At 39.9% G+C, this 25,051-nt stretch overlaps 1 protein-coding gene across 2 annotated transcripts in view; it reads right to left on the reverse strand.

Annotated features, from left to right (window-relative positions):
• The window catches only part of DSCAM (DS cell adhesion molecule), a 460,950-nt gene that overhangs the window by 54,547 nt on the left and 381,352 nt on the right, over positions 1-25,051 (reverse strand). For both annotated transcript variants that reach the window (XM_057426358.1, XM_057426359.1), the window contains exons 20-21: positions 18,515-18,648; positions 5,393-5,546 (exon numbers count right to left, since the gene is read on the reverse strand). In XM_057426358.1, coding sequence (XP_057282341.1) covers positions 5,393-5,546; positions 18,515-18,648 — 288 coding nt within the window. The remainder of the gene's footprint in view (positions 1-5,392; positions 5,547-18,514; positions 18,649-25,051) is intronic.

Raw genomic sequence — 25,051 nt, forward strand, 5'->3', positions numbered from 1 at the left:
TGTGTCTATCTACAAAGCACATCTGAAGCATCTGGACTGCTCCTAGTAGCAGCAGTGCATTCTGAGTAGTGGTGGTTAGAAACCCGAATTACTGTTCCATCCAAAATTCTTTCTGTAACATGAGACCTGAAAACTCATTTAAAATGAGCTATTAATCTTCTTCTCCCTAGCTTTCCCACCTCTCCAATGTTTCTCAAAATATCCATCTATTTCCAACTGCCAACAGTTACTTTAGGACAAAGTATAAGTATTGCAGGAATCCTGCTGAAGCCTTCAGTATGACAGCAGCGCTGTTAGCAAACTTTCAGTGATATCCATTTATATGTTATAGCTATTTCAACATGAATTCTTTCATAAGCCGTAGGTTGGATATCAGATCTCAAAGCACATTTATGTGTAGCTCCTGGTTTTCAATACCCTGTGTGTCCCACTTTACTGTGATGTGTGGAAGTAACACAAACATCACAGAAGCTTTAGTCAGTGGTAAGATGAGAAACTGTAACTCAGAAGTGCCAATTACAAAAGCATAAAGCACTATTTCCATGAAAGTTCCCACAGCTTTCTATGGATTATCTATTCCTTTCATGTACTGAGTGCTTTTAAAAGAGATGGCAAAATAGCATGAAAAGTCTTAACTCCAATTTTCTTTACAGCTTAACTTCTAATAATGTTCAGAGACTGCTAACAGGTACACAAACAAAAGAAAAATAGAAAAAAACCCAACAAATATCTAGTGAAATTCACCTGAAAACAGTAGGTTTGAAAGGCTAACAGGCACTCATGAGGTTAAAATACCTTGAATCTCACAGACTCCTCCCTTTTGAGCCAAGGGAGCTTTATGCTGCAAGTGGGCAATTCAGCTGCAGGGCTTACCTTTGCTATTGATGGTACTCACATGCCTACTGACTACCCACCAGCCTGATGTTTGATGGTACTAGATTAGGACTCTGTCTGTTCTTAAATTTTTACAAACTACCCTGTCATTGATTGAAGATAAAGAGGTACCTTCAACAAACACTGCACTCTCATATGCTAATGAGGAGTCACAAATGTTTTTTTTTGTTCAAATTCTGAATCCTCTTACCTACACTTACTGTCATAGAATAAGAAAAGGGTAATTCTTTGTGAGAGGCCATAACACACTTTTGATTTGGTATTGTTTGGGTTTTTTTGTGTTGGTTTTTTTTTTTCTTTTTTCCTCTAGGGGGCACTGTATAATCTTAAAAGCAAAACTGTCTAGGGAAACTGAGCAAGGACTGTGGCAGTTCACTGCAGCTCATCTTAATACAAATTAACACAAGGGCCATCGGTGAATATCCTGGGTCAGGATTTTCTTCCATTTATTTTCTCAGAGAAGAATGTCCTGTGTATTCCAGGATGACGAAACAGACCAACAGGGGGTGTGTACTATCATGTGAGTCCTACATGTTGTTTAAAAACATTAAACACACAAAACCACATGGACTAGGTAGCAAATCTGTTCAACATTAATGCTCTGGTGGTCTGCGAGAAGAGGGGAAATAAAATGTTAAAGTCAGAGTTCTCCCCAGAGGTAGAGATTGCCGTGGATGTAGATCAGTTATAGCCATATTGCTGACAAATGCTCTTCTCTATCAGCTATGGTCAGGAAATATGAAGAACAAGGTAAAACCAAGGGTTGCTGTCTTTTAGATACATTTGATGGGCTAAATTCACAACTTTCAAGTCAGAAATGAAGTGCAATTTGAGGTGTAAGGGCATAGACTGCTTATGTGAAGAGTGAACTTTTATTGCTGTGATTATTTTGTTTGTTGTTTTTTTTTTTTTTTTGCTTATTTTTGCCAGTTAATTACAGAGAATGACAATCTGTTCTGAGAAATGGAGACACTAAAGAAAGAAATGTTAACTTGAATTAAGCTTTCAGTTAAATTGTACTATCCCTTTCACATCAAACCCCTATCTAGACATTCTCATTGTTCTCAAAGGGGTTATTAAAGGGGTTATAATTAAGTTGACATAATTCAATTCAAAGTTAATTCTCATTAGCTGTCATGATGGCATCCTTACTTGGACAGTTACTGTGAAATAAGTGGAGGAAAAAAGGAAGCAAACAGTTTCACAATAATGGCCCATAGGATGCTCTTGCACTAGGGACTTGTGGCAAAATCAGGACTTAACTGCTTCTAACCCTGCAATGTGTTATTTGCTTCAGATGTACTGGGGGTTGAGAAAGGTGTTCAAGGTTAGCTCTGCCTACTTTTCTTCATTGTGCGTCTACTGCCCTTATCACCGATCATCACTTTCTCTCAGCTCTCCAAAAGGCCCAGGGATGCATTCACGCAGGTAATCTTGTACATGACACAATAATTTCTAGCTTGGCTACATCCAAAGGTCATAAAATCGGTACCTATCAGTATCCCTAGTGTCCATCATGACCTTCACAAATGGATTATCACTTTTTCAGTCCCAAGTGCATGTAAGAGAGGCTTGTCCTGAGCATAATCTAATGCAGACTTTATATTGGGGAACCACTGCTATCTCTGACATTGACTGGACACATTCTACTGTCCTGCAAAATAAAGTCCTGTTCACATTGACTTGTCTATATTGAAGTAATTAATTAAGAAATTTTTCCTTAAAATTGCTCCTGATTTTTCATGCAAGCTATTATTAAGTTCACTTATTTGTCATCATGGATCATATTAAATACAGAGGGTCTGGAGGAGCAGAATTAATTCTGGTTTCTGGTAAGCTTGTTCAGCTTACCAGAAGTACATGTGGGTCATCTCTTTCTAATTTTGGCAAGCAGAGAGCAATCATATACTACATTTCCTCATAACTAGAGGTTACGAATCTTGGTATTTACAGACTCTGCATTGCTCTGCGTTCATCTTGTCTGAGCACTTCCCTCTTTTTAAATGTGCAAGACATGAAGAAAGATAACTTCTAGTACATTATACGCAGATGTTCTTGCACACTCTTGGATTTGCTTACATCTTCAATCTATTAGTATTGCAACATGCTATCTAGTTGGTTTTGCTCTTTGTTGTGGTTTAAACCCAGTCAGCCACAGAGTTTCTACTTCCCCCCCCACCTTTCTTTCCTTCCCCCCCCCCCTTTCTTTCCTTCCCCCCCCCTTTCTTTCCTCCCCCCCCCCCACTCCCAGAGGGATGGGGAGGAGAATCAAAAGAATGTAACTCCCATGGGTTGAGATAAGAACAGTCCAGTAACTAAGGTATAACACAAACCACTGCTGCTACCACCAATAATAATACTGAGAAGAGAAATAACAAGGAAAGAGAATACGATACCACCCTCTGAAATGAGCCTGACCGAGACGAGAGTGCCCTTCCAGGTAACTCCCCGTTACCTCCCCAGGCATGACGCGCTGTGGTATGGAATACCCCCTTGGCTAGTTTGGGTCAGGTGTCCTGTCCCTGCTTCCTCCCAGCCTCCCCTCCTCCCTGGCAGAGCAGGAGGCTCACAAAGTCCTTGATCAGAGTAAACATTACTCTTATCAGCTCTGTTCCCAGGCTGAAAGTCAAAACACAGCGCTGCACCAGCTACTAAGAAGGAGAAAAAATGACTGCTACTGCTGAACCTAGGACAGTCTTATTCAAGCATCTATTTGTATGCCTATTTTTATTTCTTTTTTTTTTTTTTCATCACCAGAAATTTATTACACACATGTAGCAATTGGCCTAAAAGGAGGAGCACACTGAAACCTTTGCCCTGTTTCCCTGTGGTGTTTTTTCGCAATCTTCCTTCATAGAGATCCTTTACACTCCTCATTCACCTTTTAAGATCTCGACTTTGGTCTCACTGATGCTCATGATGTAGTATGCAGTGATCCTACAAGAAATCCCACAGTGGAAAAGCTGCAGATTTTTCAGGTAATTTTCAGACATTCTTCAGGTCACTCCACTAACACTGTGTAGCTACTAAGAGAAAGGATCTTCTGAAGGACTGTACAAATAACGCCAGAAAAAATCAGGAAGTGAAGGTGACTTTTCTCAGTCGACAGAAAAAAACATGCAAGCAATGGTATGGGGACGAAGCATAACGCTGCTTGCTCCAACCTGGGCCTCTTTGCCTTGCTAGACTCTCCCCACACTTACTAATGCAGATCATTGTGATCTACAGTAGTAACATAGTAGCTACTACAAGCTTCTCACAGGAAGGCTGAAATATATCTATCTCCTATGATAAAAACTTTAGCCTAGAGAAGGGAAAAAACCATGAAAGTTCCAGCCACAAGCCTGAAGAGCCCTATCTGCAACTTCCATGTTCTGGGAAGCTCTGCCATGTGTTGAAACAGTGCCCTTCAAACACCATCAGTGCCATTCATGACAATAACTGATTTATCTACCAGTATCAAACTGGTTATCTACCACAAAGAAAGGTAGGAACAGCAAGCTTTCCCATTGTAATGGTATATGTTCTTCCATGCAGAAAGTGCTTTCAGGTTGGTGACATTTATCTAAAGTTCTGCAAAGCTTTGTTTGAAAGTATCTGTTATCATGAAACACTAGACACTATTTTACATTACTACAACATTAGCCAGAATTAGCAGGCTTGTAAAATTGCATAGTCAATCAAATGCATCTGATTTTGCAACTCTAGGGATCTGTGCAATACAATGTTCATACTGGCACATGCTGTGAGGTTACAAATTTGAGTGTACAAAAAAAAATATATTCAGCCTGAAGACCCCATGTAGAGATTGAGTACTGATGAGACTTTGCTGTCTAAAATATTTGGTCTCCAAGTCCAAGCTGAGATGCTGTAGTGTTGTAAGCATCAAATCTCACAGTATAGGTAAGGCAGAAGTAATAGGCCCAAGCAATATCTTTTAATAGAACAACTAATACAGCTGGAAAAAAATATGCAAGGTTTGAGACACATTATCCCTTCTTCACATCTAAAATAGAAGCAGCAAACTTCAAAGCTAATGCAAGCTGAGAACAATTGTTCAGAGTTTAGCTATGTTAATCAGACAATTTTATACAGAAGCTGGTACTTGTGAAGTACACAAGAGATATTAGTAAGGAAAAGAATAATAAAGAAGTTATCTTGTATGACAAGAAAAGAAAAAAAAAAAAGGGAGAGGGATCAGCTGAAAACCCTCTGTAACCCACAAAAGAAGATAAAAATTCCTCCAAAAAGCAATTTATTTCCTTCTAAGGTAGGTGGGATGAATTACCCCCAGAGGAGCACGTCATTCTCTGCTGACTACAGCAAAAGCTTGGGCAATTAGCTGAGAGCTGTCACCTAACTTTTGTAAAGAGCTGAAGTTACTCCCAACAAATCCCACTTCCAGTAAGCAACGAGGCATAAAGAAGCCACGCGCTGATTATAACAGTAATTAACATTATAAAGGTCTGGATTGCTTTAAAAAGCCCTGCCACCTTACCTTTAGCTAGAGGTTCCACAGTGATAATCTCGCTGCTGTTACCTCTTCCCGCAGCAGTCACTGCTACCACCCAGACACTGTACTGGCGATTCCGGCTCAGGTTGGGGATTCTGTAGGAAAATGAGTCGGGAGAGGCTTCAAACTCGCTGATTACCTGTGGTGGGAGAGACAAACGTTTCCAGACTAAAATGAACATCATTTGGTGAAACTCTGCTAAGCTGAATGATACAAAGCCTGTTACTTCAGGGTACTTTGAATGAGTATCAGTTGCTCCAAACAGATGGCAGATGGCAATAAACAGACCAGACACAATAACATGTTGCAATCAATTTATATTCAGTGAATTTTGGCCTATATCTTGTTTACAAATTGTTTTTTTTTAGATCAGGAATTTTATGCGTCTGTTAAATTTACAGGGTTGTATAAATAATTTAAGTGAACGTTTGCCTGTTTTTTACCATAAATAGTTCTGCAAAACCAATTTTTTTTTACACAGACCTTTCCCAACAGAGGATTCAGTCCTGCATCTGCTATGAAATCTGGAGTTTACTACTCAAGATACATATTTGGTTACCTAGAACTGTCATGCTGGTGTTCCTTACCCCTAGGTTGGGTGGCTTACTCCTTCAGTAATAGAGTAAATCAAGAAATAAACCTGTGTTCTGTAATAAGACTGTTCAAACTTCCCCCGAGCCTAGTTTTGTTTAATGACAAAATTACTTCCATTCAATGATTCCCAGCAGAAGGTCACCTCAGCTATTTAGCTGCATTAGTAGGGAAGGAAAAGTGCTGGAAGAAATGTCAATCCAGTCTATTCTTGCACTGTCATTCAAGTGCCTTGGCCATGGGCTGCAGTGAATCTGACCAGGTGCTGCTATGCAGTACTTGCTTATCGGTAAGATGCTTTGCAGTCTGCTTGAAGTGACTTGTACGAGGAAAGGTGCAGAGGAATATATAGATTCCTCCAGGGGACGTGGGCTATGTGCACCTCAGCACATCCTCCACAGAAAGCCTGTCTCCTTGGTGGAGGAGAAGGGAAATGTCGCCAGCCCTGAAAGGTATTACTATGCTCAATATAGCCAGTTTTATTTCTGACATGGGCTTTGTGATTCTTGTACTTAAAAATAGAGGGGTAGTGAACCATTAGAATGAATAATACCCACTTCCCTGTGTAATACTGTGTATGGTAATGGCTAACTAACACTGGGCTAAAAATACTTAGAACATTAGTGACATAGAAAAGATTTTACTAGGAATCAGCATTAAAAATAATGCATCAGTGTAATCTAAACTTGATAAAGACTGACAGGAATTGTGCAAGGAATCTCTTTGATATACAAATATCTGCTGGTGGTAAAGGCCAATTTCATTAGCATTTCAAAAGGCAGGTTGACCTGAAAGCATTGGAATATGTAGTACTTCAAAGTAAATTACAGATAAATAAGGGATGTTTCTGAGATATCATTAAACATCTCTCCAATGTGAACTGGTAGCTAGTTTCAGCTACTGACTGGGTCACTGCATTTCGCTATTCTTAAGCTGGCATCTCCTATAACAGGAGAAAAGGGGAGTTAATCTCATTATTTAAATCTAGAGTGAAGACAGCTGCACCTAAGCCAGCCACCTTGACTCCCATCAGAGACCATGTGAAAAACAGGTAACTTCTAAGGCAAGGTTCTTCTGGCCTTTTTGAGCCATATACACTGCAGTGGGATGAATCGTGGTCTCAACATAGCTGTGTTTCCCCACCAACTGTAGAAGTGTCCATATAACTAGTGCAGGTACAATTAACTGTGCTGAAGGCATCTGAAGTGAATGTTCTTGTTAACTAAAATAATTACATCCCTGGTTTTTACACAAATGTGTGCTTCTATTTGCTTCTATGGCAATACATTCTGTTTTCTCTGTGGAGACTAAATCATAGAATCATAGAATCATAGAAATGTGAATCATAGAATAGTTAGGGTTGGCAAGGACCTTAAGATCATCTAGTTCAAAACCCCCTGCCATGAGCAGGGACACCTCACACTAAACCATGTTACCCAAGGCTTCGTCCAACCTGGCCTTGAACACTGCCAGGGATGGAGCATTCACAACCTCCCTGGGTAATCCATTCCAGTGCCTCACCACCCTAACAGGAAAGAACTCCCTCCTTATAGCCAACCTAAACTTCCCCTGTTTAAGTTTTAACCTATTACCCCTTGTCCTGTCACTGCACTCCCTAATGAAGAGTCCCTCCCCAGCATCCCCAGAGGCCCCCTTCAGATACTGGGAGGCTGCTATGAGGTCTCCGTGCAGCCATCTCTTCTCCAGGCTGAACAGCCCCAATTTTCTCAGCCTATCTTCGTACAGGAGGTGCTCCAGTCCCCTGATCATCCTTGTGGCCCTCCTCTGGACTTGTTCTAACCGTTCCATGTCCTTTTTATGTTGAGGACACCAGAACTGCACACAATACTCCAAATGAGGTCTCACAAGAGCAGAGTAGAGGGGCAGGATCACCTCCTTCGACCTGCTTTTCACGCTCCTTTTGATGCAGGCCAGGATACGGTTGGCTTTCTGGGCTGCAAGCACACACTGAAGCCGGCTCATGTTCATTTTCTCATCAACCAACACCCCCAAGTCCTTCTCTGCAGGGCTGCTCTGAATCTCTTCTCTGCCCAATCTGTAGCTGTGCCTGGCATTGCTCCGACCCAGGTGTAGGACCTTGCACTTGTCATGGTTAAACTTCATGAGGTTGACATCAGCCCACCTCACAAGTGTGTCAAGGTCCCCCTGGATGGCATTCCTTCCCTCCAGGGTATCAACCAAACCACACAGCTTGGTGTCATGGGGAAACTTGCTGAGAGGACACTCAATCCCACTGTCCATGTCACCGACAAAGATGTTGAACAAGACCAGTTCCAGCACAGATCCCTGAGGAACATCACTTGTTACTGATCTCCAGCTGGATGTTGAGCCATTGACCCCAACTCTTTGTGTGCAGCCACCCAGCCAGTTCTTTATCCACCGAGTGATCCATCCATCAAATTGATGTCTCTCCAGTTTAGAGACAAGGATGTCGTGTGGGACAGTGTCGAACGCTTTACACAAGTCCAGGTAGATGACATCAACTGCTCTACCCCTGTCCATCAGTTCTGTAGCCCCATCATAGAAGGCCACCAAATTGGTCAGGCAGGATTTCCCCTTAGTGAAGCCATGCTGGCTGTCACCAAGCACCTTGTTGATTTTCATGTGCCTTAGCATGCCTTCCAGGAGAATCTGCTCCAAGATTTTGCCAGGCACAGAGGTGAGACTGACTGGTCTGTAATTCTCTGGGTCATCCACTTTCCTCTTCTTGAAAATGGGGGTTATATTTACCTTTTTCCAGTCATCGGGAACTTCACCTGACTGCATGTTTTTTCAAATATGATGGACAGAGGCTTAGCAACTTCATTTGCCAGCTCCTTCAGGACTCATGGATGGATTTCATCAGGTCCCATGGACTTGTATACGTTTAGGTTTTTAAGATGGTCTCAAACCAGATCCTCTCCTAGAGTGGGCCCAAGGTCTTCATTCTCACAGTCGCTGCATCTGCATTCCAAGACTTGGGTGGTGCGGTCAGAGCCTTTGCCAGTGAAGACCGAGGCAAAGAAGTCATTAAGAACCTCAGCCTTCTCCAAATCCTGTGTAGCCAGTTCTCCTGATCTTCTGGGGAGACTGATTTCTTCCAGCTAACAGTTATCTAGGCTCAACACAAGCTTAGCTAGGGACCTTGCCATGCTTTCTAGCCAATCTCATTGCTCCTGTCAAAATGCCAAGTCAGTTTGTCTCATTTAGCAAGTGGTTGCTTGGGTTTCTACTTCTGATATGAAGAGGTCAGAGCAGGCAGATACTTCTATTATCATGTGAAATATTACAGCAGGTTTTGAGAGCCATCTGTCTTGACATTTACACAAGAATATTGGACAAATGACCATAGCTTGACAGGCTGGATCTTTGTGAGGTCATACATAAAAGTTAATTTATTGATCATGGCACAAGAGGCTGAATTTTAATATTAATGAGGCAGCATTTCCTAGGGTTAATTTGAAAGTCAAACAGTCTAGGCTGTCTCTGGCATTTAGGCTCCACTCATTAATGCATTTATCTGGCACAAGCTACTTCTAAACTACCTATTAACATGGGACATGGATACAGCGTTTAGGAAAAGCTGAACATTACAGATATCCTCATTGCTCAACTTTCATTCCAGCAAGCATCAGTCCTTGCTGGAATCCCCAGGTTTTTTTTTTATGATGCCCATGTTTTATGAAAGGGGCATATGGCTGCCTTTGGAAGCTAATTCTGATACTGCAGACCTCCTGCTTGAAATGCCTTGCTGCTCCCTCCCTTCTGCTGTGGCAGACTGGGACAGTTGGGCAGACATACACCCTGTATACAATTGCTAAATACAGCTGAGAGATATCTGGTTTGAGATTTTATGTTTGAGATAAGGTGAGCAGCTAAGCACAAAAGGAAAACCTTAACCTTGAAGATATGGTGCTAGCACTGAGTGCTCCTGCTCTGATGACCAAAGTTAAAGACAAAACTGGAAAAAAACCCAACCCTCCAAATTCCTCTGGTTGTAACGTGGTCATTTAGAAGAGCAGGCAATATTGTCTCAAAACAGAAGAGTTCTCTCTCCCTGTAACTCCAAAGATGGAATTATCACAAAATTAGCTTCTCTAATGCCTTTTAAAATGCCTTGTCTTCAGTTCTTTTCTTTCACCCACAAAGAACCAGCATCATTCACACATTTGCATCTGTAGTTATTACAAATATAAATTCAATTATACATGGAATTAATTTGTTAATTGAATCTGGTAAACGTATCTTCAATATTAATAAATTAAAACCTCATTTTCTTAAAACAAACTGCTATAGCAAAAGATTTTGGTTTCTAACTGATTAGCATGCATCTTTTTTTTTTTTTCCTCAGCTAACATTACCTTTTAAACACTTGGGAACGCTCTAGTGACAAAGAACTGATTTTACTTTTAACTTTTGCATGTCATTTCAATTAGACTAACATGTCAGAGACTCTCATTACACAAGAATGAAAAAGAGAGCTTTGTCAGCAAAGAAGAGATTAAACAATTGAAATGAGAAATATTATAGAGGAATGTCACCTTGTCATACGTTGATCTTTGAATGTGCTGGTATGAAACATATACTGCTGTTCTATACCAAAAGCAGTAACATGCTTGCTCAAGGGATTCTTTTTCTTCTGTCTATCTGGGTTTTTGTTTTGTGTTGGTTTGGTTCGTTTTTTTTTATTCATCGTACAGATGATGGGTTAATTTTTTCTTCTGTCTTTATCTCACTGTCTAAGAAGCACAGACAGGGCCAAATCTCTAAAAAGCCAGCAAGAGCAGTGAAGAATAAAATGAAATTGAAGAAGTCCTTTCTGAGGGTGCAGTCAATCTACTTCTCAAACAGGAGACAGCAAGAGATACTGAGGAACAGCCACTTCAGGGAGCATCATTTTCCCCTTATGCAACTTCAGCTCTATTGGTGTACATTGCTTTGTATGCTCTGAAGCAGTATGCCACCTCCTGGCGCTTCTAATTCCTTTATAAAGCAATTAGGTAATGTGAATAAACTCTGACCCCTTTGGCTGCTTTTTTGCTTTCTTTGTTTGTTGTGATTTTTAAAGTAGCCTAGGAAAACTTCAAAAGGGCACCTTAGAAGAAAAATATAAGTTTTCCAAGCAGTCAGGGAGTTTCCCAAGCAGGGAAGTAAGATAACAGGTAGCATTTACTGTGGACTGGAAGATTATTCAGTCAAAAGCAAGCCTGCACCTTGCCTACAACTGCGTCTACAAACTTCTGTTATAGGATAGCTGAACTGAAGATCTTTATCTGCAAGTTGCAGGAAACTTGGGAAAGCCACATGGAGACTTTAAGGACAAGAGTGAAAAGCAAGAAACACCTCGGATTTGTGGCATGTGAAGTACGAGTGTTTACAGGTTGGTTTCCTGTCTGCTGGGTGCATCATCTTAAAAATTAAAAATACATACATATATATACACTACCTAGAGTGGCATGTGTGTCTTCACTATGAATTTGAGTGTAGAATATGGCCACAACATCATAACAGGGCTGGAAGGACCCTGACAGCTCACTCAAGTCTATTCTTTAAACCAGGTTCAACTACTGTGCAATTGTCCAACATGACTTTGAAGACTTACAATGAACGAAGATTTTGCTAATCCCTAGGCTGCAAGACCTAATCCACTGTTTTACTAATCTTACTATTGGAAGTCTTGAAATCTAGCTTGAGTTTTCTGCTGCCGTTTAAACCTATGGATTATTTCCCACTCTATTAGGAACATGGAGAATATATTATTACCTTCATGTTTACACCAATCTTGAATCTGCATGAAGTTTTATCATTCCTTTCCTCACCAGTACCCTTATCTTTTTACAATTTAATAACCCTGATGCTTTCAACACTTTCTAGAAATCACATCTTGTCTGTTTCTTTAATAATATCTGCTGTTATCCTTCAGACTCTCTAACGGTGGTCCATAGCCTTCTCAAATACAGTTTCCAAACCTGTATTCAACAGTCCCAGCATATAGCATTTAGCTTTTCACAACAGGATGATAAAGTTAGCTAATTTTCATCTTGGGATGCCAAATAACCTCAAAATCCTCTTCTGAAGAGTCTAACAAATTGCTATCTACCCAGTACTTTTGTAGTTGATTATTCACAGTACCCATTTTTCTGCCCTTGCCCAAGTTAAATTTTATCTAACATTTTCCAAAACAATTTCCCAGTTCATCAAGATCTGTCTGAATTCTAGTTCTGTCTCCAGTGTACTTGCAATCCCTCCCAGCCTTATATCTCCTGCAAATTTAATAGGCACTCTTGCTATTTCATTTTCCAGGATGCTAATGGAACCACTGAACAAAAGTGGACTCAGGAGAGATACTTATGCTGCTCCCTTCTGCCCACAACATTGAACCACTGGTTTCATAGCCTCTCACAGAACAGCAATCAAGTTTATATTTAGCTTGAGCTTCCTAAGTGAAACTGTGTTTGTCTAGCAAGGTTTCTCTCAATAAACATTCATCCTCTAGGCTTATCTCCATTGCTAAATGGGAGAGAGCCAGGGATTGTGTAGAGCACTGAACACCAATGATCCACACCACTTTTTAACTTGATCTCTAGCTCAGTTTTGCACTACTCTAGAAAGCAGTCTTCAAAACAAATCTGCTTTAGATGAGCTAGTGCTAAGCGTTGTAGACAGCCATCAGTTGAAAACACATACTCTTGGGGCCACAAGCTGCTCTTTGGTCTTTGTTTAATCAACAGTGCAGATGAGGCCCACAATGAGCACTGAGTCTCATCAGTAATTAAAGCTAGCTTTTAGTTCTACAAGGTCAAAACACAAAGATCTCCATCTTTTTTCGCAGATGCTATCAGAGAGCTGTCTTCCCTGCTCTACTTCAGGCCTTTGTTGCTCCTGGAAATTATCTGAAGACACAGTAATGAGCGCTACAACAAGTTGTTTTTACTAGGAAGCAAATTGGGTTCATATGAAATCAAAATATTACTGCATTCATAGAGAATGAACATCAGGTTCTGCATTCCTGAACAGAGTAGACAGATCACTGATGTGAACTCCCTAAAGATGTCAAACTCTGGGTGAGGTCATGGACTACTACCTTTCTCCAGAAGTGCTGGCTTTTGCCTCACTTCCTTTCACAGATGGACAAGCTGTCAGAGCTGCAAATAACCACCAATCCTGCACCAAGTTTTCAGTAAGACTCTGGATACCACTTTGATCATAATGGCTTCTGTTCAAGTCTTGCTATTTGGGCTTATGTTTTGAAACATGGCATTTCATTTCTCACTCAGCATTGTTGAAGATAACTGTTGTAAACAGAAGCTGCGCAGAACACAATGCAGTTTCCTTTTTCTTTTTTCTTTTCTTAAATGCAGAACTGAAATGTTAGAAAATACAAGATGGAAATGTTGGAAAAAACAGAGGCACTCGCCTGCCTTCTCACCTGCAGGAAAATCTTGCAAACACATTTCTGGGAATTATGCTCAGAAGACAGCCCATTGCCTGGAATTCCAGGTAGCTCACATAGTCAGAGAGCTGGCACACCACCTGCTTGCCCCTGTGCAGCAACCCACAGAAAGTCCCTTGGCCTTCTGGGGCTCATGATCAGGGAAAGAGCATGGGGTGTCACAGGCTGGTGACCAACCACGGTAAGGTCAGAAGACCACCTTCTGTGCTGCCAGAGGTTCTACTGCCTCTTTTGGTGACCCCAAGAAGTCACCAGGTTTGTTCAGAGCATTTCAGTCAACTCAGATTGTATGACATCACCTGGTCCCAAGTGCTTTGTCACCTATATGATACAGAAGGGAATGGGATGAATTTAAACCTTGTGAAACACGCTGAAACTGACATAGAGGACTTATTGTTAGACTATATTGATATACTGTATATGAGCCCAGATAGTGAGACAAAGTCAGATTTTATGAAAAAATCAGCATAAAATTTATTTTAGTAGGTCTTTGAAAGGAAACCTTTTGAAAATTAAATAAAACAGCACATGATCAGAATTATTTACACTCTGTCACATCCTTCCTGAGATCTGCTCTGTGACAAAAAATAAGATAGGCAAAAAATGTAAAGTTGACAAAGCAATTAGAAGAATGAATGTACTGTGTTTGGGAGCTGGTAACAAAGTTGTGAAATGACTATGAAAAGCATAAACAGTACATGTGTTATGTTAAGACATATTTTGTCATTCAAAATAAGTTTTAAAATAACCTCCAAATTATATACTAGTTCTATGCTATATAAAGAACAAAATCTAATAAACACAAATGTCTTCATGTTGGAAAAAATAGTGTATAGACATAGTGATAAATACTGCTTGTAGTACACAAATTAACGAGCATGTATTTTAAATTAAGCCTTACAGATTTTGGCTCTAAAAAAGCTTCCATTCAACAGTAACTTAATAAACTTCTGCCAGCTACCTCTCCCCTCTTTAAAAGAGACTTTCAGCACCCCTTTAATCACTGAAGCCTCTACAGTGTGTAACAATGAATCACTTCTGACTTATAATTGCTCTTGCCCTATTCTCATGCCTTTTATTCAAGTCTTTAAACTGGGGTCAAAGTACGAAGCAAAGCTGTTTCACATTGAATTAGAATTTGGACAGATCCCATGCAAAATCAAGACAAAGACTTTGGTCTGCCTGAAAGAATTGTGCGGAAAATACCTGGATGCTTAGAATTACGTCAGCTAATTCTGTTTTTTTAAAGATCTAGTTTAAGATATTTGTATATACTTTTATATTATCTAGTTTAAGGTGCATATCATCTGGTTTAAGATAACCACATATACTTTCCCTAGAATAAACAAAGAGAAGGTAATCTTTAGGAAGAAGATTCATCCAGCTGCTTCCAGACATTTAGATGCTTTTCTTTAATGAAAGGATCTCATTACATTGAAAAGAATATCCTCCACTGGAAGATTCCATATGTGTTTGCACTGGTGAATATATCTCAAACATGTAAGAAAACAAGGTATTTGGAGTGTTTTCCACAGGGACCTTTTGAAAACTCTGTAGTATAGCTGGGAGGCTGCAGTATATGCATTTGTGAAAGAGAGGAAGGAAACCTGGAGAGTCTGATTCATGTCACTTTTTGTGCAGGCCAAAAACCCCAACAATCTAATACACCCTCACTGGGGAATCTGACTGCAGTTTTTCTCTTGGTATGGTGCTCTACAGATTGACAGAAGAAGGTGCAGAGAGATGTGAGAAACAGATGAACAGTCTAGTCACTACTACCGCTACTTCTGCTGCTGCTGGTGGTTATCCTGTCACAAGACTAAGCAGACAGAATGTACATGGGAATGGTGTCTTGTACAGACATCATATGCCTGTTGTTTAATTTGACAGCACATTAAACCATTTTTTATTTATTTATTTTTTTTTTTTTTACATTTAGTAGGTTTAAACCAGAAGCAAAACCCACAAATACAGAAGTCTAACAGGCTTAAGAGTATGTTTCTCACAATAAAATAAGTATACAAAAAGATGAGTGACCATCTGTTTGAAACAGCACCAGATGTTGGTCAGTTTTCAATATCAATTACATTTTCAAGTAAATTGATTGTGTTTTGGACCAATATAAGATAATTTCCTTCTTCTCCGTCATTGCTTCACATCTCCCCCATTTTACAAACCCAAGTATTTCACAAAAACATTTCCAGGCCAAGATGAAATTTTGCTGGGCTTTCAGCTTTTGTGTCTTTCTAAATCCTTTGGAGAAGCCCAGGACTGTAGATGACAGTTTTCAAAGATTCTTTCAGACACATATCACTGCCAGATACCTGGGGGTGACTGAATGGTTTGCACTATGAAATACCTCCTGTTATTCTGTTTTGTGGTTTGGGTTTTTTTTGTTGTTTTTTTTTCTTTCACTGGAGAATAATTTTTATTTTTCACACATATTTGTGGTTTGAAACACCCAAGGAAATATACTGTTTGTAGGACTCAAAATACTTAAACAGGAAATGTCTGCATTTTTCTGTACAGGGGCAGCAGAAGTTTTAAGAGGTTCTGCCATTGTGAAGCAAACTGAACTCTACAAAAGGCAGCAAATCTTCATCTTATAGTATGTCAGGGTCATATGAGGGTTGTGTTTCATAATAAGAATGTGCAGAATATTACCAACCGAGTTAATTAGTTTTTCTGTTGGTGACTTAAACACCAAAGCAGTGCTTTTGTGTAAAGAGCTGTCTCGTTAGCCTAAGTGTTCAAAGTGTGCTGTATTGATTCGTTCTCTGTAAACACATACTACTTGTAAAATGCAATCTGCAGACAATATGGCCTTCCTGTAAGTTTACCTCTACCACTGTCCTGTTCTCTTTCTTCTCACTGATACTTAAAAAGCAAGTCTGCCTCTCTGCTTAAATAGTAAACTTTTAGCAAAGTTATTTTGTGACCAAGGCTTTGACTGAAGGAAGAAGCCTATTCAGGGAGTTTGTATGGCTATATACTTTCAACTACAGCGCTTATGGTGGCAGAAGTAAAGAAACAGGTCTTCTATTTATTTCTCTCCTCACCCTAGAAAGACCTCTTTCTTTGTCAACTACTTGTCTTTGCAAGAGTGACTCATACAAGAACTTCCTTGGGATATATAAACCCTATCTGCACAGGAGTGTCAGCATTCAAGTACCTCTGCAACAGGCTTCTTCACTGCAAAACTAGTTCTGAATAAAATAACTTTTTATTTTACTATCCTTTGAAGAGTAAAAAATAACAAAGCATTTTGTTAGACAAAATGTTGGGGGAGTGGGTTCTATGTATCTATAAATGTGTCCTGACATCTTGAACTTATTGAAGTGGGTCCAACTTCGCTTGTGGAAACTGACTACTGAGTGCTATCACTCCTTCGCTCACCATATGGAACCGATATGGAAGACCTGCTCTGTAAGCCACAACTCATGCTGATCGGCAAAACACTAGAGAGAAGTGGTAAAGGGATTGATCCATATAGGACACATTGTACATATAGATAGATACACATATGTGTATTTACATATTTATATGCACACAGACACATTCACCCCTTCATGTGCAGAGGTACCAACAGGACAACTATCCATGTACACATTAACAACTAACAGAAAAGACCTCCAAGAGGCTCTGTGTTGGGTTAAGGTATCCAGTGATACCCCCACATCATAAACACCACAAAGATACAGCCGTAAAATTCAGTACCGGCCAAGACCAGCAAAGGCATTGCCATTTTGTCATTGTCATTGTCCATCACTGAGGTACTCCAAAAGGTAACCACACAATATGCAGTATTAAAAAAAAAAAATGTACATAAATGTACATGAGAGAACTGCACATTAAAGAAAAAACAAAATAGCTGCAGATATTTTTTTTTCCTAGTGATGTAAACTTACAATTATTAGCAAAGCCTCAGGAAGAAACACTGCAGCTTTGTGCATGGGAAGTGACAAGCGAAAGACAGCAGCACCACCTGGTGTTCTCTCCAACCCTCCTGAGAAGTGCCTGGTGCCCGTTCGGACCAGAGCCCTGACAGCAAGGTCGTGTTCTGTAAACTCCAACCTCTTTAACTCAATGTGTGCCACAGAAATGTATGAACCATGATGGTAAAGACACTGGCTATTTTACATTTAATCGGTGTGCTCAAGACAGTTTGGTTTTGCAATTTTTAATGGAGTTAGAAGACAGCAGACCCCAAACATAAATGAGGTAAAGATTTCCAATCCTTAGCTCTGGATTTGACTCATAAATCCTGCTTATGTAGGATGTATCGGTTTAGCCATAGCCATCAATGGACTTGTGCATTTTGCCCTTTTTCCCCTTGAGTACCTCCAGAATTAGATCACTTGCTGGCAGAGTGGGTTGTGTGAGGCTGTGTCCCACTCAGACATACCCTCAGGCCATCCTCTCTCTCATCAATCTTTGAAAAGAAGCCTGAGGCACTTTTAGAAATTTCCCTGTCCAACTCCTTCTACTTCCAGAACAATATTTTCCTTGTCTGCTTAATTAAAATTGCATTTTGCAAATTGTAATGCTAACTTTGAGGGGAAGTCCTGGTTAAAAATGAAATAAAAACCTTGGATAAAAACTAAATAAGTACGTTTTTTCAATGCACATAAAAATAAATATGCATGGGTATTTACAATTGGCCCTTGTGTTTAAAGATAGCTGGATTACTTTGCAACTCAGAGAGTGAAAAAGATCCCTCTTGCCCTCAGCTGGTTCTGTAAAAGGTAACTCAGTACATTCTAAAAAATATTTCCTTTTTTATTCTAAAATAAAAAACTTTAAAAGATACTCAACTTCAGTTGTGAGTTTTGAAATGACTTGTAAGTCACAGCTCATGGGTTTTAGACAGTGCAAAATTCTGATAGGTGAGAAAAAAACAAAATCAACTTTCAGTCATCTCCATAGCCCCAGGATCCCCCTTCACCCTTGCTTAGTGTGAAAGGAAGTGGCGAGGAGAACATCAAGCACCGAGTATTTGCAACCACACAGTTTCAGCTGTGCAAGTAAGTGCTGCCAGTCTGTGGTCACCCTGCGGGACTTACTGTGGGGTAGGGGTGTGAACAGAAGACAGTGTATTTCCGAATGATGCCGTTCAGCTTGAGGGGAGGGAGCCAAGAGACGAAGACGGTGGAGGCTGAAGCCGCAGCTGCTTTAACACCCGCAGGAGGACCTGGAACTGGAAAACCAAGATGTGTTAGAATGGCCCATAGCAGGCACTTGGTCACCTTAGTGTAAGGGAGGAGTAAAAAGGAAAAGTGGAGCGTGTCACTTTGGTAACCGTGCCTCGATGGACTGAGATGGACACTGTGTTAGGAAGCATCGTCCATGCTGCCCACACCAGTGGAAAGGGTTTGGAGGGCTGTTCCCCCATCCCTAAGAGGAGAGAGGCTGTGCTTCAGAGGTCCCCAAAGCACAAGCTGCCACCAGTGGTTAAACTTTTGTGAAGTATCACCCCCAGCCTGCATGCATGAAAATATGTTGGCTGTGGCCAGTAAAATTGCCAGACAACATATTATTACAAAGTTTCAGTTTTGAGGATATAACCCATGGCAAATTATTATTCATTTTATAAATAATACATATGTGAGCAGTTTAATGGATATACACAGTAGAGATGTAAATTTAATGAAGTAAGGAGTAAATGAGATGCAGCTCCATGCTGTTAGCACGGCCTGACGTGACCCAGGTCTAGCTACTGATGGAACATGTGAGCAGACAAACAGCCACACAGTATCCATATCCCCAACCTTGCCCTCAACAGCTCAGACCTCTCTCTGGCACTGCATTGTGTGACCATTATTTCTCTAATTACAGCTGCTATCTATATAAGCCATCAAAAATGTCGGAGAAGAAAAGAAACCCCAAAACTCTTTAAAACCATGTGCAAAAATCTTTAGTCAGGAAATCGATGAAATCCTGGTACATAATTGCAACCATCTATCTTTGCATTCTTGCATTTTGAGAAAGGCTTTAATTTCCTGATAATGTTATTTTTTCAAACTCACATTACACTGTACAATGTTCTTCAACTTTGGAAACACTGTTATACTACTATGAAAAAAAAAGTGCATGCTGGAATATCACGTTGCACGTAAGCTTATACTTCAACAAAATACCAAGCTCTATATTAAACATCAGAACAAACTGTTTTAAAGTTTCCTGAAAAAAAACAACACCTTTTGTCATTATTTAAAAGTACTTTTTTAAACAATAAAAATAAGTAATTTTAAATATATTTTAATATTGCATGTGGTGAATATTCATGTTTAATAAAATAGATATGTTGCCTCGGAAATTGCTACATGTGGTATAAAGACAAAATGAAACATTTTGATGGACTCTGTTATCTACAGAACTTTTGGTTCACGAGGAATCTAATATTTTTGTCTAATTTCAAGCTAAACAACCAAAATGTTAGAATTTCTGATAAAATTACCACTGCAATACTTGATCAGGTTTCTTTACTTTTACAGAAAACAGTTATTGTGCAATATAGATGGAAAAACCCTTGTCCAGCAAGCTGATCTTTGTAGGTGGATCCTTAATATTTGTTTTACTTCATTTAAGCAAGTAGATATTATAGTGGCACAAAACGTTGCCTATAAAGAGAAGCCAGACAGCCTGGGGTCTAAATTTGCTTAGCTTTGTGGCTAGCCAATTCAGGTTGTAAAAAGCATATTAGAAAAACTTCAATTTTATATCTGTACAGGTACTATTGGAAGATGTAAGAAACCAGACAGACAGGCACCACTCAGTGCAACATTTCTGAATATACATTTTCTATTTATAGTGTGTTGAGAAAACTGATAAGACATCAAGTGAGAATGTCATGATTATAATTGCATGTGAACCCAGCCCCTCATTGCAAAGGGGCTAATTCAGTTAGCAGTTCTACCCAAGGCAGAGTAAATATTGATGCTTGACAGCATTCAACTTGTTATCTATACCCAGCTCATTAGAAATGCTATTTGCTCCCTCTGCTGAAGAGTGAAAGCTAGCTCTCCAGGGTAATTACCTAACCCATGGGAGGACTGCTTTACAGTTAGTAATGTTTTCTGGAAATCACTGCAAATATATGTATGAGGTTAAAGTAATTTATTGTTAAATTAGGGTGTGATTTATAGGGACAGGTTCTGATGGTAATTGGTCATGGCTGTCAACTGTTGAGGGATTAACTCAGAATTCATCTAGCATTTTCTAGTCAATGTATATATGTGGAAACACTACTTGTCATTGAATGGATGTATTAATGTGTGGTATACAGACCAGCAGAAAGAGGGTCTAGAAAGAAAGTCAGGAAGCCACATAGTTAAATTTCTAATTCAAGAGTCCCTCACCACATTGTAGAGGAGTTGGGATCAGGCAGTGGTATCAAAATAATTCTGAATCTTCATTTAGTACTCCTCATTTTGGTACAGTGTCTTTGTTTGCTATTTTGTGCATGTGGAAATGACTGCTTGGGGGAGTGTTTACATTTCCTTAGCTAGAATCCTGCTGTCATCTAATGCCTTTCAGACCACCACTGTCCTCTGTCCAGAGCATAAAGTCATTGTTCAAACTCATACCCTGGTCCTAACAAGGTTATTATGAGTTAGCTTAGCATTAGATGAAAGATTTATTACTAAACATGGGTCCCATGAGAATCTGAAGAAGTTGCAGTAGGGAATGCAGTTCCTGCCTTAGATAGGAAAGACCCCAGTCTTGCTATGCTAACTGAAGGTATTTCCTCTCACTGCTATTGTACACTACCATAGTTTCCTTTTCTCCACAGTCACCAGGGGTAAAATAGTGGTAAGAAGCCAGAGAACAATCAGGGTTGAGCACGGAGAAGCTGATGGGACTGCTTCTAGCCAACTTTGCAGCCTCCCAGGGAGTAGATTCGGCAAATTTAACATCAAAGATGGCCTCATTCTCCAGCTAGCAAGGCTTTGAAAGACACGGAAATAGCATGCTGCTTTCATGTGGAGGAGAACGCTTTGTATTCTTGACTGGGCAAATGAAATGCTAACGCAGAGAAGGCAATTATACTGATACGACTGGTCTGGGAAACAGCATTTAGATGTGCCAGATAATAGAGAGGAGCTCCAGGAACTTTCTCAATCCCCTTTTCATAAGCAGAGAGATTATCACAATTTTTCTTCACAGTGCTGAACAGCAGGGAGGCAAATGCAAAGAGCATCACCCATATATCAGAAAACTGAACTTTGTTCCATAACACATATTTAATTCTGCACTTCACAGGACTATCCTACTGACTGTTACATTTACAAAAACCAAAAAAAAATAAGACTCCTGACTGTTGCCAGTTGTGCCTTTGTTCAAACAGGTATCCCACCTACAATTTAGACCTATGCTTGCCAAAATGCATTCACATATACTGTCCACCCCTCATTTACTCAGAACTCACACCATTTCTACCAAATTCTGCCAGTTTCACAAGTGGAACAGCTACTATTTTGTTAGTCAGAAAAGATAAAATTGGAGATCTCTGACAATAGAAAAAATGCATTAAGGAGTCATTAAGGGCAATTTTCCATCATAGCACCTAGGTGATGAACTGCACACCCATTCTCATCAGCTGACTGAGCCCAAGAATAGTTTTGCTCCAAAGAGCACTGAACATGCGATTGATTGGATTTATGCTTATTCATTTTAGAATAAAGCTTTGTCAGATGGATGTATCTGCACATCCACCTCTCTCATGCCAATTGCCAGGAAGCTTGGTGTCCAGATTGATTAAAAAAAGGAGGAAAATCTTTCTGGATTCAGGCAGGATCTTACAGTGAGGCTGGCAAAGGACTTTAGCGTTATTTCACTTTCCTCCCTGCAGCTAGTTCCCTGCTGCTCCCATGCGGCAGCCTCCCCTTGCTCTGAACATCAACGTCACTGGCAGAGGAGAGCTGGAAGGACAGCACTGCTTCACTGAGTAGTTTTCTGTGATATACAATCAGCTTTCTGTGCATAAAAATGCATTTTCACAAAAGAAACTGACAAGAGTAAGAAACTTGCATCCTCCTGTGTCACAGGAAACCCCAGAAGCAACCTCTGCCTGACACTCAGCAAAAAGCAGCCATACCAGATCAAATTCCCAATTGCAGGAAGCTTTCCCTAGGAAGGGGCTATGTCTTCTGCTGGCCAGTTCTGCCCAAGGTCAGAGGTGCTGCTGCCAACCAACGTGCTTCATTGCGGTCAGCCTTGTGTGGGGAGCACGTTCATTGTGTCAGCTATAGGTTTCTCATATTGTATTTGCAGTGTAGAAAGAGAGGGAATTTGTCACACACCACCACCTCTCCTCGTTGCTACAAAATGGAGTAGCTTTCAAAACTGTATTTTGAACTCAGTGATGAAGAGAATTTGAAGGACTATTTAAATTTTTAATGATTTAGTAAATTAAGTCCTCAGGTGAAGAGGACAATCAGCTGTAAACTGTAAATGGAAAAAGTAGGGGACAAAACCACAATAAATTCTTAAAAAATGGATATTTCTGCTCCACTTATTTTTCTGTCAGGAGGAACTTCAAGAAGAGGAGGTTGGGTTTTTTTTTCTGAAGGCTAATGGGGGAAAAAAATGCTAGACAAACCCCATAAACATGATCACATTAAAAGCTCATTTCCTATTATTTGCTAGAGCTGTTCCCACTTCCCAAGCTGATCAGCAGCAGTGTCTGACCTCTGGTGTCTAAAATCAGTATCAAACATTACATGAAATCAAAGCATCAACTAATTTCATCCAGGCTGACTGCTTCACTCCCTGGGTCACTTTTATTTTGCCACATTGGAGATTTCAAGCCTGCTAAAGGCATTTCGGCCGGATGTTTCTAGCTGCACACCAACAGAGAAGTCACAGGAAGTCACAATTTGCCTTTCCACAGCAGCAGTGGAACATGCTGCACCGCTGATTTTACAAAGAAAAGTTTCCCCTAATGCAAAAGAAATGAAAGAAGAAAAAGGAACTAATGGTGTGCTATGGCATCTTGGTAATAACAGTGTAGAGGGCCTGGCACCACTTAAAAATATCTCAGATTTACAGATTCTATTAAGAAGGGTGGAATGTCTTGTGTCATAATTTTAGCCAGAGAAGGTGTGGGAGCAGATAAAAGGTTTCCAGATCTAAGCTCCAGTAAGATTGCAATTAATTTTATTTCACATGCTGAGAGAGAGTTCAAACTAAATTTAGGGCAGGATCTTTTAGGTGCATTGAAAATAGTCCTACTAAATAATTCTCTGTGGGAGACTTTCCCTTATAAAATTACAGATGAAATGTCCATTCCAAGAATAAGGCACACGTTCAATGCCATGTACCTTTCTCAGCCTTAAGGATGTTTAGGCCCAGGATGTTTTTATTTTTATTATCTGGCAGAATGCTCCTTATTGTCCCCTGACATTGAACTGACTGGCAGATCTGACACATAGAGCAGCAGGCTCCAATGTTTCTCAAAGGCATAGACCATCAAGCACATAAGTTGCTGTCCTCAGGAGTCTTCTGACACAAACTGTATATCTCCAAGACCAGCCTGTCCCTGAGTTCCCGGGACAATGTAGGACAATCCCCTCTGGCTGCTGGCGGCTTAAGTCCTAGTCCCAAGGCCCCAAGATGAGAACCTTTGTGTTCAGAGAGTATTCAGGGAAAAGTTGCCATACTGGGATCTATTTGGCAAAAAGTAACTTAAAAATGCAAAAGGTGATCTCACAGTTCTCTTATTTTCTAGTTTATTCTTTGAAATAAAACCACCTATATCCAAGCAATGGGTGTTCTCAAGAGCATTTGTGTCAGGTGCTCTAAAGTAGATTTTAAAGGACTTCAGGGTGGGAGCAGAATGAACTAACATTCAGCATATAAGACACGCAAGTCTATAGGTGAGCAAATTGTCCTTGACAGTTTCAGATGAAGTGCAGTACGTTGAGACTTCTTTAAACAGAGCCACTATTGCAAGTTGACGCAGGATCTCAGCAAGACCAGGAAGCAGACCTACGTTAACCAGCACTGCTATATGCCCATATTTCCTCATATTTCTCAGCTACAATATAGAACAAGGAAAAATAACTCATTTTGATAATGTAAGAAAAAAATTTAGAAAAAAGAGAAATCCAATTTTCATTTGTACTGCATCACCTAGACACAGTTGGGTCCATGTGACCTTACAATGTATGTAAATTTTAGAAAGAATCCCTTAATATTTTATTGGAAAAAATTAATAAAATTTATAAAGGATTTTTTTTTTATTAGAAAAGAACCACCAAACATCCCTCAAGTCAGTTAAGCTACTCAACCTATTCTCCTGGCACTTTCATTACAGATAACAAATTTGACAAATATATTTGCACATTCATGAATGACCTGTAAACTGGATCATAAAAATCCATTGACTAGTTTTCTTGAAGAAAACATTACATAACTCACAGGAGAATTTACGAATCGAATATTATTTAGGTAACTTCATTGCTAGGACTGGTTTTTGCTTCTGCCAAAAAAATCTTGATCCAGATTTTCAAAAGTGTTTAGGGATCTCAGGATGTATTTACTTATCTCATGGAGTTTTCAAGGCATTAAACAGGTTAGAGACAAAATTCCCCCTGAAT

Source organism: Pezoporus wallicus, unplaced genomic scaffold (genome assembly GCF_028554395.1).
Source record: "Pezoporus wallicus isolate ANWC-B61680 ecotype Strahan unplaced genomic scaffold, APGP_CSIRO_Pwel_v1 contig_8747, whole genome shotgun sequence".
In the NCBI taxonomy this organism is placed as follows: domain Eukaryota; kingdom Metazoa; phylum Chordata; class Aves; order Psittaciformes; family Psittacidae; genus Pezoporus; species Pezoporus wallicus.